Source organism: Pantherophis guttatus, chromosome 1, assembly GCF_059756535.1.
Source record: "Pantherophis guttatus breed Tessera chromosome 1, ASM5975653v1, whole genome shotgun sequence".
In the NCBI taxonomy this organism is placed as follows: domain Eukaryota; kingdom Metazoa; phylum Chordata; class Lepidosauria; order Squamata; family Colubridae; genus Pantherophis; species Pantherophis guttatus.
In genome coordinates, this window is record NC_142063.1 from 188,529,933 (window position 1) to 188,545,370 (window position 15,438).

Sequence of the window (15,438 nt, forward strand, 5' to 3'; positions counted from 1 at the left end):
GAAAGTAGTATTTTTCAAGTTGGTAGTAGTTAAAAAGCAAGTACATTTAGTGCCAAAACAAGGAAAAAAATGCCATTTGTGCCTAACTTGCAATAATGGCACCGTCTTTGTTTTTTTTTCCCCAGAGGCTTTTAATTTGTCTGGTACGCCCACTGAATTCACATCATCAAAACATAAGGCTGTTAAAGAGAATATGAGAGTACATTCAAGTTCAGTGAATCTCATTATGGATGAATTTGGGAGTTCCTTCATAAGATTTCTTCTTGTATTAATCTCTTGTACATGTTCATCTACAGTATGATTGTATAAATTGATTACACATGATATTGATTGCCTAGCCACCTGATATTTAACAAGGACAAAATCCTGAAATAATTTTGTGAGTTTTCCCCCTATTTTCCCTGTATGGAAAAAGAGAAATAATAAAGACAGGATCACTCAAGGATCTGCTTTAAAAGGACAGAATGTGATGGCAAATTAATGAGCTCAATAGTAGTAAGAAAAAGTACAACTGATGTTGGGATTAATTTTAAATCTACAGCCAGTTTTTAATTAATTAATTAACCTGATAAAGATACCATGTATATCCCTACATTTCCAAATAACATAACTTTAATTATCTGTTACTTTATTAAGGATCTTTTTCACAAAACAATAATAAAAAATAACTACAAATAATGCTAAGAGCTTAGAGGTCAAAGAGAGAAAAAGAGCACCCTGAAGGAGTCATAAAAAAACTCAAAAAAATAGCACAGTGTGTTCCAGTGATAAATGAAAGCACAAAAGCACAAAATCTTTAAATGAAAGGCACTTATCTACTTTTCCATAACAAGCATTTGATTTGGAGAAATGACTGGTTCACTTGAGGATCACAATGTGAAGAATAAATGACACATCCACAATTGTGTCTTCTGTAAATGTCAAATAGCAGAGAAGTTTGGTCTGTAAGTAGTGTTTTTGCTGTTCCATTGCTTTTTTCTGAGTTCATTTTAAGCATCTGTAAATAGTTAAGTGAAAACTCTTCATCTTAAAATGTGATAACCTCACATTTTGCACCTTTTAATTATAATCAAGGATACACCTTGATTATATATTTCTTTCAGACAATAGTATCAAAAATTTGAACTTGGAAAAACACTTATATAAATACATATTGTTTTCTGAGATACTGTAGTTACTTAGTAGAATTCATCTATACACACAGAAATGAAAACCTAGTATAAAAGTAATAGCTGTTTTTGAAATATCCGATTCAAAGCTGCTTACTTGAGAAATATTGCACAGACTTGGTTAAATAATGAAATGCATTTTGAAATAAATCAAAATATTGATCAGATATTGATATAAATTATATTCAGAAATAAGTGACAACATGGAATATGGAATAAAATAATTCCACATTCACCGGTGCTCCCACTGTCCCAAAAGTCAACTTGTAATCAATGTAGGAGACTCACATTACCTGCCCTCTGAATTGAAAACTATATAAATGTAGGATCTTATCAGTATGCTTTGTAAATGATGTTTACACTTCTGTTTTCAACATGCCAGAATGACCTTTTGAAAAAAGAAAAAGAAAAGAAACATATTTAAAATATATTTTAAAGCATAGGGAAGCTTTCATTTCTTTTAATATAATATCCATTTATCCAAATGGACAGTTATTATTTATTTAGCATAAAACGATGGTATATTAGCCCGGGAGACTACAGTGTTAACAAAGTAGTTCTTTGGCTGCCTAAAACTGCTAGTTTCTTTGCTAGCAACAAAGATCAGATTATTTAATTCCATTGTCATACCAACTGCCATCTATGCCAGTGAGATTGAGAAATCTACAAGAAGAATTATTCATAAAATCAATGTCTTCCAACAATGTTGTCTCAGAATGATTCTTCGTATCTTGTATTGGGACCATGTCTCAAACAAGGAAATTTTACAAAGAAGTAATTCCTGAAGACTCTCTGAGATAGTGGCAGAACGGAGAATGCTCTTTGCCTGACATGTATTCCACATGAGTGAGCAATGTCGAGCAAAAACCACAATAAATTGGATGCCACCAGGTGGTCAGAGAAAAAAGAGGAAAGTCAAAGCAATCCTGGTGTCAAACATTTCAGGAAGATCTGAAAAACATCAACCTTAAATGGAAGGATGCAGAGACTATAGCTGTGGATCAAAAATTGTGGAGTATGCTTGTAGCCCAATGTGCTTAACACAGGACATGATGATGATGATGATGATGATGATGATGATGATGATGATTAGCTCTTTCACTGAAACATTTGTTCCTGCCTTAAGCCATGAAACTCAGCTGGGTGACCTTAAACCAGTCACTCTCAGCCCAACTCACCTCACAAGGTGGTGGTTGTGGGGAAAATAGGAGGAGGAACATGTGTTAGATATGTTTGCTGCCTTAAGTTATTTGTAACAATAATAAAGGTGGGGAATACCTACCTACCTACCTACCTACCTACATACTTACTTATTAGTGAACTCAGAATCCTGAGTTACATCACTTACATCAGAGGTTACAATGTCTTAGTAAGTATGTATGTATGTATGTAGGTAGGTAGGTAGGTATTCCCCACCTACCTACCTACCTACATACTTACTTGTTAGTGAACTCAGAATCCTGAGTTACATCACTTATATCAGAGGTTACAATGTCTTACTCTTCATAAGAAATAGTAGAAATCAGAAGATTTCTTAATATTTTATTTTTTTTCCAATACAGCTAAAAAAGCCTCCAAATTTCGAGACTGGTTGGACTGTAGTAGCATGGAAATAAAACCAAATGCAAGTGCTATGGAAATGCTGGCTTATTTAGCATATGAGACGGTAGCACAGGTAATGAGAAAATATTTTTATTTCTGATGATTTTAGGGGAAGATACCATTTAGTTACATTTGAATTTGATGGCGATTATGGACAGCAGCCACAATGGACTCAACCAGCCTAGCAAGATCTTCCCTATACTTTTGTTCCCCACCTCTCCTTAGCCTCCAAATGCCACTCCCTTAAATTCAAGGATGGAATATCCAATCACTTTGCCCATTGCACCTCCTGTTTTTAAATGCCTTACCTCCACTGATTGGCCTTGTTTTTCTCCTGTTCATTCAACTTTGAAATAGTTCTGCTGAAAACATGCTTGCTTCAGGTTCATGCATGGTTTAGTCTAGATAATTGACTACCGAAAACTGGCTGTTCCATATGCTGGATGGTGGGCGTGCAGACATTTTGCATGACCATATTGCAAATTAATATGGAATGATACTATCCTCATAGAAAGAAAGAAAAAGTGCATGCCTCTAATACTTTAGGACTAAATTGATATCAAAACATTTTTAAAAATTCACCCTTTTTCAGTGCATCCTATACTTATTAATAGCCAATCAAGTTAAGATTTCCTTCTGTTCATTTTTAAATTGTCATTTTTTCCTTAGTTGGTGGACTTGGCCCTTTTGGTCAAGCAGGATATGATACCGAAAACTGGTGACCCTTTTAGTCATGCAATATCTGCTACTTTTATTCAGCATCACCATTCTGAGGTAAATATGACCTTAAAGTTTATAGCTAATAATTAATAATTTAACAAAGTTGGAACGGACCTTGGAGGTCTTCTAGTCCAACCTCCTGCTCAGGCAGGAAACCCTACACCACTTCAGACAAATGGTTATCTAATCTCTTCTTAAAAACTTCCAGTGTTGGAGCATTTACAACTTCTGGAGGCAAGTTGTTCCACTGATTAATTGTTCTAACTGTCAGGAAATTTCTCCTTAGTTCTAAGTTGCTTCTCTCCTTGATTAGTTTCCACCCATTGCTTCTTCTTCTACCCTCAGGTGCTTTGGAGAATAGTTTGACTCCCTCTTCCTTATGGAAACCCCTGAGATATCGGAACATTGCTATCATGTCACCCCTAGTCCTTCTTTTCATAAGACTAGACATATCCAGTTCCAGCAACCATTCTTTATACGTTTTATCCTTGAGTCCCCTAATCATCTTTGTTGCTCTTTGCTGCACTCTTTCTAGAGTCTCAACATCTTTTTTACATCGTAGCAACCAAAATTGGATGCAGTATTCCAAGTGTGGCCTTACCAAGGCATTTTTAAGTGTTATTAACACTTCACGTGATCTTGATTCTATCCCTCTGTTTATGCAGCCTAGAACTGTGTTGGCTTTTTTGGCAGCTACAGCACACTGCTGGCTCATATTTAAGTGATTGTCCACTAGGACTCCAAGATCCCTCTCACAGTCACCACTATTGAGCAAGGTACCGCATATACTGTACCTGTGCATTTTGTTTTTCTTGCCTAAATGCAGAACCTTCCTTTTTTCACCATTGAATTTCATTTTGTTAGATAGAGCCCAATGTTCAAGTCTGTCAAGATCCTTCTGTATCTTAAGCCTATCTTCCGGAGTGTTGGCTATTCCTGCTAGCTTGGTGTCATCTGCAAATTTGATGAGTTCCCCATCTATCCCCTCGTCCAAATCATTGATGAAGATGTTGAAGAGTACTGGGCCTAAAACAGAGCTTTGGGGTACCCCACTGCATACTTCCCTCCATGTAGATGCAGTTCCATTGACGACTACACATTGAGTGTGTTTGGTCAGCCAGTTATGAATCCATCTGGTGGTGATGCTGTCTAACCCACATTTTTCTATTTTATCAAGTAGTAGGTTATGGTCTACTTTGTCAAATGTCTTACTGAAGTCCAAGTAAATTATATCGACAGCATTTCTCTGGTCTACTAGTTTTGTCACTTTGTCAAAGAATGCAATAAGATTAGTCTGGCATGATCTGTTTTTGACAAACCCATGTTGGCTTTTGGTTATTACTTTGTTTGCTTCTAGGTGTTTGCTGATTCGTTGCTTGATTATCTTTTCCAGAATCTTCCTTGGTATTGAGGTCAGGCTGATGGGTCTGTAGTTTCCTGGATCTATTTTTTTTCCTTTTTTGAATATGGGAACTACATTAGCTCTTTTCCAGTCCTCTGGCAGTTCCCGGGTGCTCCAGGAGCTTACAGAATATAGTGTATAATTTATTGATTTGCTTTATGTTTCATCACGAGGACTTAAATTTCAATAGGAATTTTTATGGAAGCTCTAAGGGGTCTAAATCACTTTTCCTGAAAAGGCGCCCACCACACCTTTCTGCATATAGATGAACCTATAGAGAGGAATTAACTGATGACATTACCTAGTCAGGAAATGAAATGTCTGCAAACAAACAATTAAGCTCAGAGACACCAAGGACTCCGCAGTTCAGCGCTCAACTGCAGATATTCTCTTCTATTGGAACTAACTATATATGCTAAAACATTTATTCAATCGCTCCTTTGCAGAGGTGAGCATTTTTTTTCTTCCTCCTGGGCCCACTCTAGTACTTGTACATAGAAATACGAAGTGTCAGGGCTATATGTGGCTAATGCCTACAGTAAAGGGAGCTAGAAATAGCCTTGAGGAACAGAAGGAAGAAACTGCAGCCATTTAACCTGAGAAACCATCTTAGACATGACCTCTAGTTCTCAAATAGATAAAGTGTGTGTGTTTGGGGGTGAGGAGCACATTCAGTCTTGCAAGATTCTGTTACTATAACTTTATAATAAAACTTGTATTAGCATTCACAACTTTAGTTTCAGAATTGATATACCTCAAAGACTGACACTTATTTTATTGCAAAGGAATCTCTTGCAATAGATTGAGAAGAAAAATCAAACCATGCAACTTCTTTTAAAACTATTATTGTTATATGGGTAATCTGTAAGTAGATTTACAGTCAAAAACTAGTGAAAATGTAATAATAGAGATCCTAATCAAGGACCTAAGAATTATTAAGGCAATTTCTCTAGATATAGATAGTCCCAAAGCAGAGTTTTTTCAAAAATAAAATTATGGTTCATTACATAATGAACCAGATGTTCATACTGTATTTGGCATTTTTGTCCCATCTATCGAGTACTTCCCAAAGACCTGGAATAGGCAGATGCTAATGTTTTGTGGTGTTATAGATATCATCACAGGATGTAAGATGTTCCAATTATTATTATAATATTATAAAAATAGTGAAATTATTATTATTATTTGCTATAATACAGTAATCTCCTAGAGTCGATGCCTACATTTACTTATGGTTGCCATTTTATCTTAGAAATGGAAGACCTGGTTGGAGGGATAGTGAACATCTTCTGAAAATATATTTATGGAATACAATTGTATATATTGAGTACTATTAGACTTCCACCAGAAAGATTTGGATAAATTGTATGATTTAGGATATATATTAGAATACATTTGGATTCAGCAGTGAAACTTAATCAAGTATAATCTCTATGAAGCACAGAAACTTATCTTTACTGGATCCTTCTTGGAGGTAGGGAGGGTTGGGAAGGAACAACTCCAGAAAGAAATGTTGCAATTGTTGGAATGCTTCAGTTTCTGATCATGTTCATCTTCTACCATTAAAACATGGAACCGATTGGCATATGTATTCAGAGAAAATAGGTGAAGGAATAATTTTATCTTTTTTAGATGCATATTTTAGGGCAGGCTGCAAGTATGAAAAGTAATCCAGACTCACCTGATAATACTCCACCACCAACACCCACCCTGCCATCAATAGGCCTGCAGTATCTTGGGAAAATTCAGTCTGGGACCTTGGGGAATGGCAGCACTGGACAAGATACTTCCAAAGTCAAACAGCGAAAGAAAAAGAAAGTAAGTTAAAACAAAGGAGACAATCAAATATTTCAGCTCCTCCAAATGTGTATTCTGTCCTCCGGAAAAGCTTATCTGTACAGTGTGCAGGTCTTTCAGTATGCTTAAGTGTCAGGTGAAATCTAATAAACAAGTATTGAAGAGATTTGCAGATCATCTAGTCAGACACTCAGTATGATGCTTGGGAGTAACTGTTAAGGATCTGTCTGAATCATAATACCTAAAGGAAAGGTCCTTCTGAAGATGACCTGCTTATCAGATACTTCCTCCCTTCAATTTCTGCCTTCTTTTATGGAGATACTGACAGGTATAGCTAGGACATCAGTGTCCCCTCTGAAGCATATTTCTCCTTTGAATCCAGGTAGCTACACATTCCTGTTTCATTGAAGTATAATAATTTTTATCTTTGTGTGTGATTGTTTTGAGATATAAGTTGCCTTGGGAATCTAGTCTGAATAGAAAGGTGGAATATGAATCAAATAAAGAAAAACTATCAAACTAAGGCATAGCTAGAGTAGGATTATGTGAGGCTCAGCTAATGACAATGGAAAGTTTATAATTCTCCTTTTCCTCTTTATCATGCTTGTCTTTTTAATGTTTGCCTTCTTTCTGTTGCTAACTGTTTGTAAGCTACCCAAAGCTGTTGGCATTTGATTAAAAACCAATCAATCAATTAATCCCCAGCATGTTTCATTTTTGTGCTGCCAAATATATGTTGCCAAATGGAAATTGGAATGGAATGCATATGGAAATTTAAGTTGCTTTGGAAGTTACGATTTGTTTATATGAGATCTGACAGCCATTTTAGGTGATCTTGTGACTATGCTCCAACGAGATCAATTTCCTTATTATACTGCAATTTTGGAATAATTTTCCCATGAAGATTCATTTTGGATAGATTATATTTTTCCAAATCCATTAAAAAACTTCTAGTCATTCAAATTTACCCCTTCATGTATTGTTATTATTTTAAATCTCAGTTTAGACTAATTTTACATTCAAATGTAAAATTAGCCTAAATTAAGATTTAAAATGATAACAAAATAATACATGAACGTATAAATAAAATAAATAAGATTAATAAATGAAATAAGTTTTGGATTGTTAGAAATGATTTCTCAACATTTCTAGCCTGAGAAAAATGTTGATTGAAATTGAAATACAGGTAGTCCTTGACTTATGTCCAAAATTGAACCCAAAATTTATGTTGCTAAGCGAGACGGTTAAGTGAATTTTGCCCCATTGTACAACCTTTCTTGCAACAGTTTTTAAGTAAATCATTGCAGTTAAGTTTCTAATATGGTTGTTAAGTGAATCTGTCTTCCCATTTGACTTTGCTTGTCAGAAGGTCACAAAAGATGAATGCATGACCCAGGGGCACTTCCATCATCATAAATAAGAGTTAGTTGCCAAGTGAATTTTGATCGCTTGACCTGGGGGATGCTGTAATGGTCGTAAGTGTGAAAAACAGTCATAAGTCACTTTTTCCATTGCTGTTGTAACTTTGGACGGTGGTTAACAAACTGTTGTAAATCGAGGATTATCTGTACTATGTAAATGCCAGAATCATAGATAAGTAGTCTGTGTCTGATAGTAAATATTGCTCAACAAAGCCTCTTCTGGAAAATGGTAGTAGTCTTTGAGCAGAATAAATGTATGTTAGCTTGGCACCATAGGTATATAATGTGATATTATAGATGCAAACATAAATTAGGCCATCTGTCAGAACACACACACACACACACACACACACACAGAGAGAGAGAGAGAGAGAGAGAGAAAGAGAGAGAGAGAGAGGGAGGGAGGGAGAGATTTTTGTGGCAGCACTACTGCAAGCACAAATTGAGATCTCATTTGAGATCTCATTTAGCTAGGAATCCCTAGCACTATTAGAAAAGATTTTCTCATCACACATTGGGCATTTCAGCAATCATTGAAAGCATTGCAAATCCACTTTACACACTGAATCACATAATATGAGTAAAGTGGCAAATCTAAGCACTGGTATCACTTGACTTACTAAGAAAGCTTCACATGTATAATTTTTACAAAATTGCATGTAGGGGAAATAAAAGACTACCCTTTAGGAAAATCAGAAGAATTTTGCTAGAGTTAATCATACCAAACAATGAATGCTTTTATTTTCTTGACCTAAAGAAAAAGCTCGGCTTTTAGTAATATCAGAAGTGGTCAATCTGGTGATCCCATTCTAAGCCCCAGTTGAGGCACAAAGGTTCCTCTTAAATTCTCTGTGGACTTAAGGTTTTAATGTTGGTTGCTTCCAACACACACCCCCGCCCCTAGGAAAATGCTATTCTTCCTATTCTTCCTGTATTGTATAAGTAAATTTTATCTTCTAGGATAAATTTCCTTTTTGCTCTGTTTATGGAAGTTTAGTTTTATTTCAATGTGAATGGTGTGACTATGATTGTCTCTTCAAAAGAAATAAGCAAATTCTACAAAGGTCAATTTTGTTAATTAATTCACAGTGTGTGCTTGTATTATGTTTTCGTCTTAATAACAATGAATGTGCTTTGTTGTTGTTGATGTTGTTGCTGCAGAGTACTGCAGCTTGTGCAGAAGCCCAGAGTGATGCCATCCAGCCTGCCCACATCAGAGAGGCCATTCGACGCTACGGCCACAAGATTGGACCCCTTTCCCCTTACACAGTATGTAATAAAAAAGATTTAAGAAGTTATATTTATAACCTTAGAGAAGTTTGATTTTCAAGTGGTCAAATGAAGACGCCTTGGAATTGTTGAGTGCAATTGTGGCAACTCTAGTTTTCTTTAAAACTGGAATAATTCTTTGGGGGAATGAAACAATATTTTTCTTTCATTTAGGGCAAAGGAAGATAATTTTTGTTTTAAATATTTTTAATGATTAAATATTTTTGTTTGGAGTACTCCTAAATGTCAACTTTAAACAGTTTAAATATTCTAAAATTAGTGGATTGGTCAATCTTCTAACGAAGATTTATTCCTTAAGTCATACATTTAAAGGTTCTTAATGACTTAGACTTCATAAACCATTTACAGGATGATAATGTACTTAAAGAAGTATCTTTACATGTAATTGAAAAAGTATCTTAGTTCCACATAAGTATAAAGTTGTATTTAAAATTATCTATTTCTTTTTAAATATTCAAAGCATTTCCATTTATAAAGGCTCTAAGAATGGTGTGAGAAGAATGCCCAAAAATGTTTCCCTGGTGTTTGTCAATATTACAGTCTATTACTGATCTGTTCCAATTCTGATACTATTATTAACTCATCTTTATAATTTTACTCATCTTGTATGACTTGAAGCTAACTAGTCACTCTCTTTCAGCCCAACCCACTCATAGGGTTGTTGTGGGTAAAATAAGAAGAAGAAGGAGTATTAAGTATATTCACCCCATTGAGTTATTTAACAAAAAAATTAAAAAGGGATATAAATTAAATAAACAGTGAAAATGAAAGCATCGTTTTAGATCTTGTAACAGTGTTATTTTGTGAATCAATCTGGGGCTCCTAAAGGAAAGATGGGATATAAATATAACAAATAAATATCAAATAATAGTATGTATTAATTCATATTTAAGGAACAAATGTTTGTCCCTAGGTTGGGCTGGTGGCTGATCCAAAGGCTCCCAGTGAATTCCTATTAATGGGGGTAAATGGGTACCACTGCTAGTGCAACACCAGAACACTATACTACACTGGATTTCAGTTATGTTGAGGAGAGATGCTTTACCAACAGTAATGTGAATCACACTTTTTAAAAATACTCTATACAATCCTATTAGGAAATAACAAAGGTGGCTATTGAGGAAGAAGGGATTATTAAAAAAAAATCTTAATTTGTTTATGAGCAGCAGGTAGGTAGCAGCAGCACCTAGGTAGCTGCTAGGAGAGGGACTCTAATCTAGACCAAGATTTAATCTTTTCAACATACACACATTATTGGAAAATTGGGATTTCAGTATTTAAATAAATAATAAATATGCCATATTCAGAAACTTGAAATGTATTTCTTAGATAAAATGACTTCATCCAATAATATTACATTATATAAAGGGGAGATCTTTTGTGAAAAATTGGGGTAGTAGCAATAACAATAGCACTTAGACTTATATACAGCTTCACAGTGCTTTACAGCCCTCTCTAAGCAGTTTACAGAGTCACCATATTGCCCCCCACAATCTGGGTCCTCATTTTACCAACCTTGGAAGGATGAAAGGTTAAGCCAGTGAGACCTGAACTGCCAAACTGCTGGCAACCGGTGATCAGCAGACGCAGCCTGCAGTACTGCATTCTAACCACTGCACTGCCGCGGCTCTTAAGCTTAGTAGCTTCTAGGGAAAAGGAAGAGGAAAGCAGCTAAAAAATACTGAGGGAACAAAGATTGCTATGTGATGTGTGCACCTCTTTTGACCCCCCCCACCCCCCCACCCCGTTTATTTTTAAAACATTTTGGCTCATTATCTAAAATAACCTATTCTAATATTTATTTTATATATATTATAGAATTACATGCTAGACAGAGTGATAAAAACTTTCTCTGTCAGTTCTTGCCCCAAATCCTAAAAGGATCTAACCTATTATAGATCCATTAAGTCAGTGGTCCCCAATCTTTCCAACTCCATGGACCGATGGGGGTGGAGTGGAGGGAGAGAGGATAGCTGCTTACACAAATGGAGCTTCATGCACTTCCTTCCTGCCACTTGCATGTCCGGGTCCCATTGGGCTGCAGCCCAGTAATGGGCCACGGACTGGGGGTGAGGACTGCTATATTAAGTTGAATTCAATGGAACCTAACTTTCTTGACTGGACAGAATTGAAAAGCTTGATACAGATAGCTAGGGGATGTGTGGATATGACTCTAGTGCTGCCTATAGTGGACAAGTTAAGTTGTAACAATTCACCTCTTCTCAGACCTCATTTGGATTGATGTATAAGGATCAGGGTATTCTGTGGAAAAGTCACACAACAGACAATATGTTTCAAGATAGAAGATGACTCTAGGACAATTTCCACTGGTTTAGTGTATGGAGGAAATTAATCATGGAATAATGTGCAATATAGCAATTAATAGTTTGATATCGAATACCAATTTATAAATTCTAAGCTTTAAGTTTTAAGTCCACACCAATACATGTATAGTCTTAGTCACTTTAGAGTACAGTTTTGGGGGATGGGAAAGGTTGAGAAAGATGTTATAATGTTTGTGAAGTCCCTCTTCTTGTTTCTGGGTTGGTATTTCTATGGGTGATCTCATAGCATAGGTGTGTTTCAAGGGATCTACTGCAAGAGTCTTCCCCATTATCTCTGCACTCAGAGATATTTGTTTAAAATATAATCAGAGTGTTTCAATAGGGAATTTACCCAAAAGAGCCTTGGTAGTACAGTGGTCTAAGGCACCCTGTTATTAAGCTGGTTATTAAGACCAGCTGCCTGCAATTACTGCAGGTTCGAATCTCGCCAAGGCTCAAGGTTGACTCAGCCTTCCATCCTTTCTAAGGTAGGTAAATTGAGGACCCAGTTGTGGGGGCAATAAGCTGACTTTGTATAAATATACAAAGGAATGAAGGCTATTGCTGAGCACATTGTAAGCCGCCCTGAGTCTCCGGAGAAGGGCGGCATATAAGTCAAATTGAAAAAAAAAATGTTGTTGTTATTTTTTGCATTTGAACTAATGTCCAGAGATTAGTGTCTCCACTGCCTTTGTTAACTGCTTTGCCAGTTAACAATTTGTTATCTATAATGCAAATAGAAAATTGATGCAGAAGAATTAGCTTTTAAATTTTACTGTGTTGCCAATCAAGGAAGCTAATACAGCAAAATTAAATCATTAAAAGTAATGCAATTAACATCATTTCAGTGCATACATAATTACAGATTATGTTTCTATGTTTCTTCCCTTTGCTGACACTCTATAGCAGAGGTGTCAAACTCACATCGTCATGTGATATATCGGGACTTTTTTTCTCTTTGCTAAACTGGGGGTGGCCATGGCCAGCACATGACGCATCCGGCCCGCGGACCATGAGTTTGAAATCCCTGCTCTATTGTGTATCTTCACTTAAAGTATACAACTATGTCATTTGTAGATACAGTTCTTTCTTTCTTTCTTCCATACATGTTGGTAATTTAAGATAAACTCACCTGTGCTGACAATACAAAAGTCAAAATATAATATTGCTTTATGCTGAAACGTTAAAATATGGAAAATCATGAGTTTTTTTGAGGTTATGAAGCTGTTATTGCATTAAGTCAACAGGTGTCTTTAACAAAATAAAAAAATAAATTGGCATTCTCAACTGGAAATAATTTGATGCTATGTGAGGAAAATTATTTTAAAAGAAATATGTAGGTTTCTCCATTTGCCAAATACTTTCTTTATTGACCATTTGCCCTAGTTTGAATTTCATATCTGTTCAATTCAAGAGGTAAAACAAAATAGGAAAACTAAAGGTTGCTGTGCATAATAAACCTCACTATGTTGTTCCTGTGATAACTATTTTTGAGCAGAACTAATCATACTCATGGTCTGCATTATTTCCTCAGTGGGCCTTTAAATAAAGTTGAAAAATAGCTTGTTGTAGGTGGTATATCAGGACACACAAACACTTTGCCATGTGCAGATGGCCACCACGGAAAGCAAATTAAAGGACATCACCATCATCCTGTCTATAATGCTATATGAATTTTACAAGCAAAAAAAGAGCAGCCAGGTTTTTCAAAAATAACAATCCCCAATTATTGTTGATTCTTACGAATTCAATATTCTGTCATTCCAGGTATTCACCTCCATTATTATTTGAAACAAAATATTGCTGAAAAGGCTATTTTTGTGCCAATATGGGTGTGTTTCAGATGTAGCCAGTTTTGATTTGGTGCTGAAACCAACTGCTTGAAAATGGTACTTAAATTGGGTAAACGGGAAAAAAATAGACAATTGGCTTTTCAAAAAGGCCAAAGTATATCTATGGGGATTCATTCATTGGCTAGAGTTTGGAGAATATATAGTGTCACCAACAGCATTTCTAATTAGCTCAATATCAAATATCACTTAGTAAGTGGGAGACAGAATATCTGTATACCAGTTATAATTTCCTATAAATGACATTTTTAGGTTTCTCAAAGGCTATATTACAGAGAAGAAAAATAACTAGACAAATAATTAGATTATATATCATGTTTGTTTAGCTTATCTAAGGCCATTGTTTGGAGGTTTCTATATATTCATGCATATTTTAAAATTATATATGGCAGAGTTGAGCTGAGTTGTAACTGAGATGCCTTTTTAGCATAATTTGATAATGTAACATTTCATTATGTACATTGCACTGCAGTAACACCATATAATAATAGAATGTTTGGACTTTTTTGATCTCCTTTCATCTTGTATAATTCCACTGTTTAGGACTTAATATGTAATATTGTTTGTGTAGTCATTATTGTTGCTAAACACAATTGGTTAATTATTTTGATAACATAAACTAAAAATTTTCAGTTAAAACTGTCGTATGTTGTTTGAGTTCAGTATACCTACTCCTAATACAGGAGTAGTTGATCTAGTCCTACATACAAAAGCCAACTAGATGCATTTAAAAAACTCAAAAAAGCGAATGGAGTAAAATCTATTGATATTACTTGATATAAAATTGAAATTGTCATAGAATGTTTAAAAACTGTTTCCCTGATTTGTATCTGAGTGTCTGGATTATGGGTAACTGCTTTGAATGTATTCTTAAAATACATAACGGTACATAGTATTTCTTCTCTTAAAATATTATGCTTTCATAGGACATTGTAAACAAAGTATATAAATAAATATAGAGCAAAGTATATAAATGAGTAAGAATGTAATTAGTGCAAAACCATAAACAGAAATGCCTTGATACCTTTCTTGATGTATTCCAAATTTTGCTATTTAAATTTAGACTGCAAATTGCTGTGATAAAAGTATTCTAATGCCCCCTTGATGCAACATTATTTTCCAAATTAAATATTTCTACTTTAACTTTAAAAAAATCTGACTGCCTCATGAATATTGAGGAATGTAGGAAAAACAAATTGTTTTCCTTCTTTTATCTTTTTTATTGTGTTAACATTGAAGTTCATCTTCTCCAGCTACTACCCTGTTTCCCCCCAAATAAGACATCCCCTGATAATAAGACCAATTGGGCTTTTGAGCTCATGGCAATAAGGCCAAGCATTTACTTTAGGGTTCAAAAAAATATAAGACAGGGTCTTATTTTCTGGGAAACACAGTATCATTTACTCTAGCTTTGGCTATTTTTTTCTTAAATAGTTTTCTCCCACCCAAACTGTTGCCTTTGCTTGCTTTTGGGGTTGGCAGTTTTCTCTGCTGGCTGGATGCCATTTCCTACTGCAATTGCTTCTGGGCCTCAAAAAAACACTTATTTTATAGCCATAAAATGCATATGTGAATGCATACAGAATGTATGCAAAATGCTTACAAGGGGATTGAAAAAGTGCCAGTTCCATCTTCTTGCTTTTCCTTTATCTGAACACACTTATATTTCTTTTGAACTATTAGGTTTAAATCATTTTTCCTGTTAATATTAGCTGTTATATTAACAGCTGATGATAGTAAGGATATTGTTAATGCAACTAATAAAGTTGTGCAGCCTTCCCCAAGTTTCATTTTGATAGTTCCTGCAAGTCATGATGGTAAAAGTCCATATTGAAATATGTCAATGAGTGTCACACTTTTAAA

The 15,438-nt window shown here is 35.2% G+C and overlaps 1 protein-coding gene across 7 annotated transcripts in view; it reads left to right on the forward strand.

Annotated features, from left to right (window-relative positions):
• The window catches only part of SUPT3H (SPT3 homolog, SAGA and STAGA complex component), a 263,150-nt gene that overhangs the window by 195,762 nt on the left and 51,950 nt on the right, over positions 1-15,438 (forward strand). For 4 of the 7 annotated variants that reach the window (XM_034426773.2, XM_087882238.1, XM_087882233.1 and 1 more), the window contains 4 exons: positions 2,732-2,844; positions 3,441-3,545; positions 6,526-6,711; positions 9,273-9,380. In XM_034426773.2, coding sequence (XP_034282664.2) covers positions 2,732-2,844; positions 3,441-3,545; positions 6,526-6,711; positions 9,273-9,380 — 512 coding nt within the window. The remainder of the gene's footprint in view (positions 1-2,731; positions 2,845-3,440; positions 3,546-6,525; positions 6,712-9,272; positions 9,381-15,438) is intronic. The other 3 variants (XM_087882236.1, XM_087882235.1, XM_087882237.1) reach the window with 1 other exon arrangement.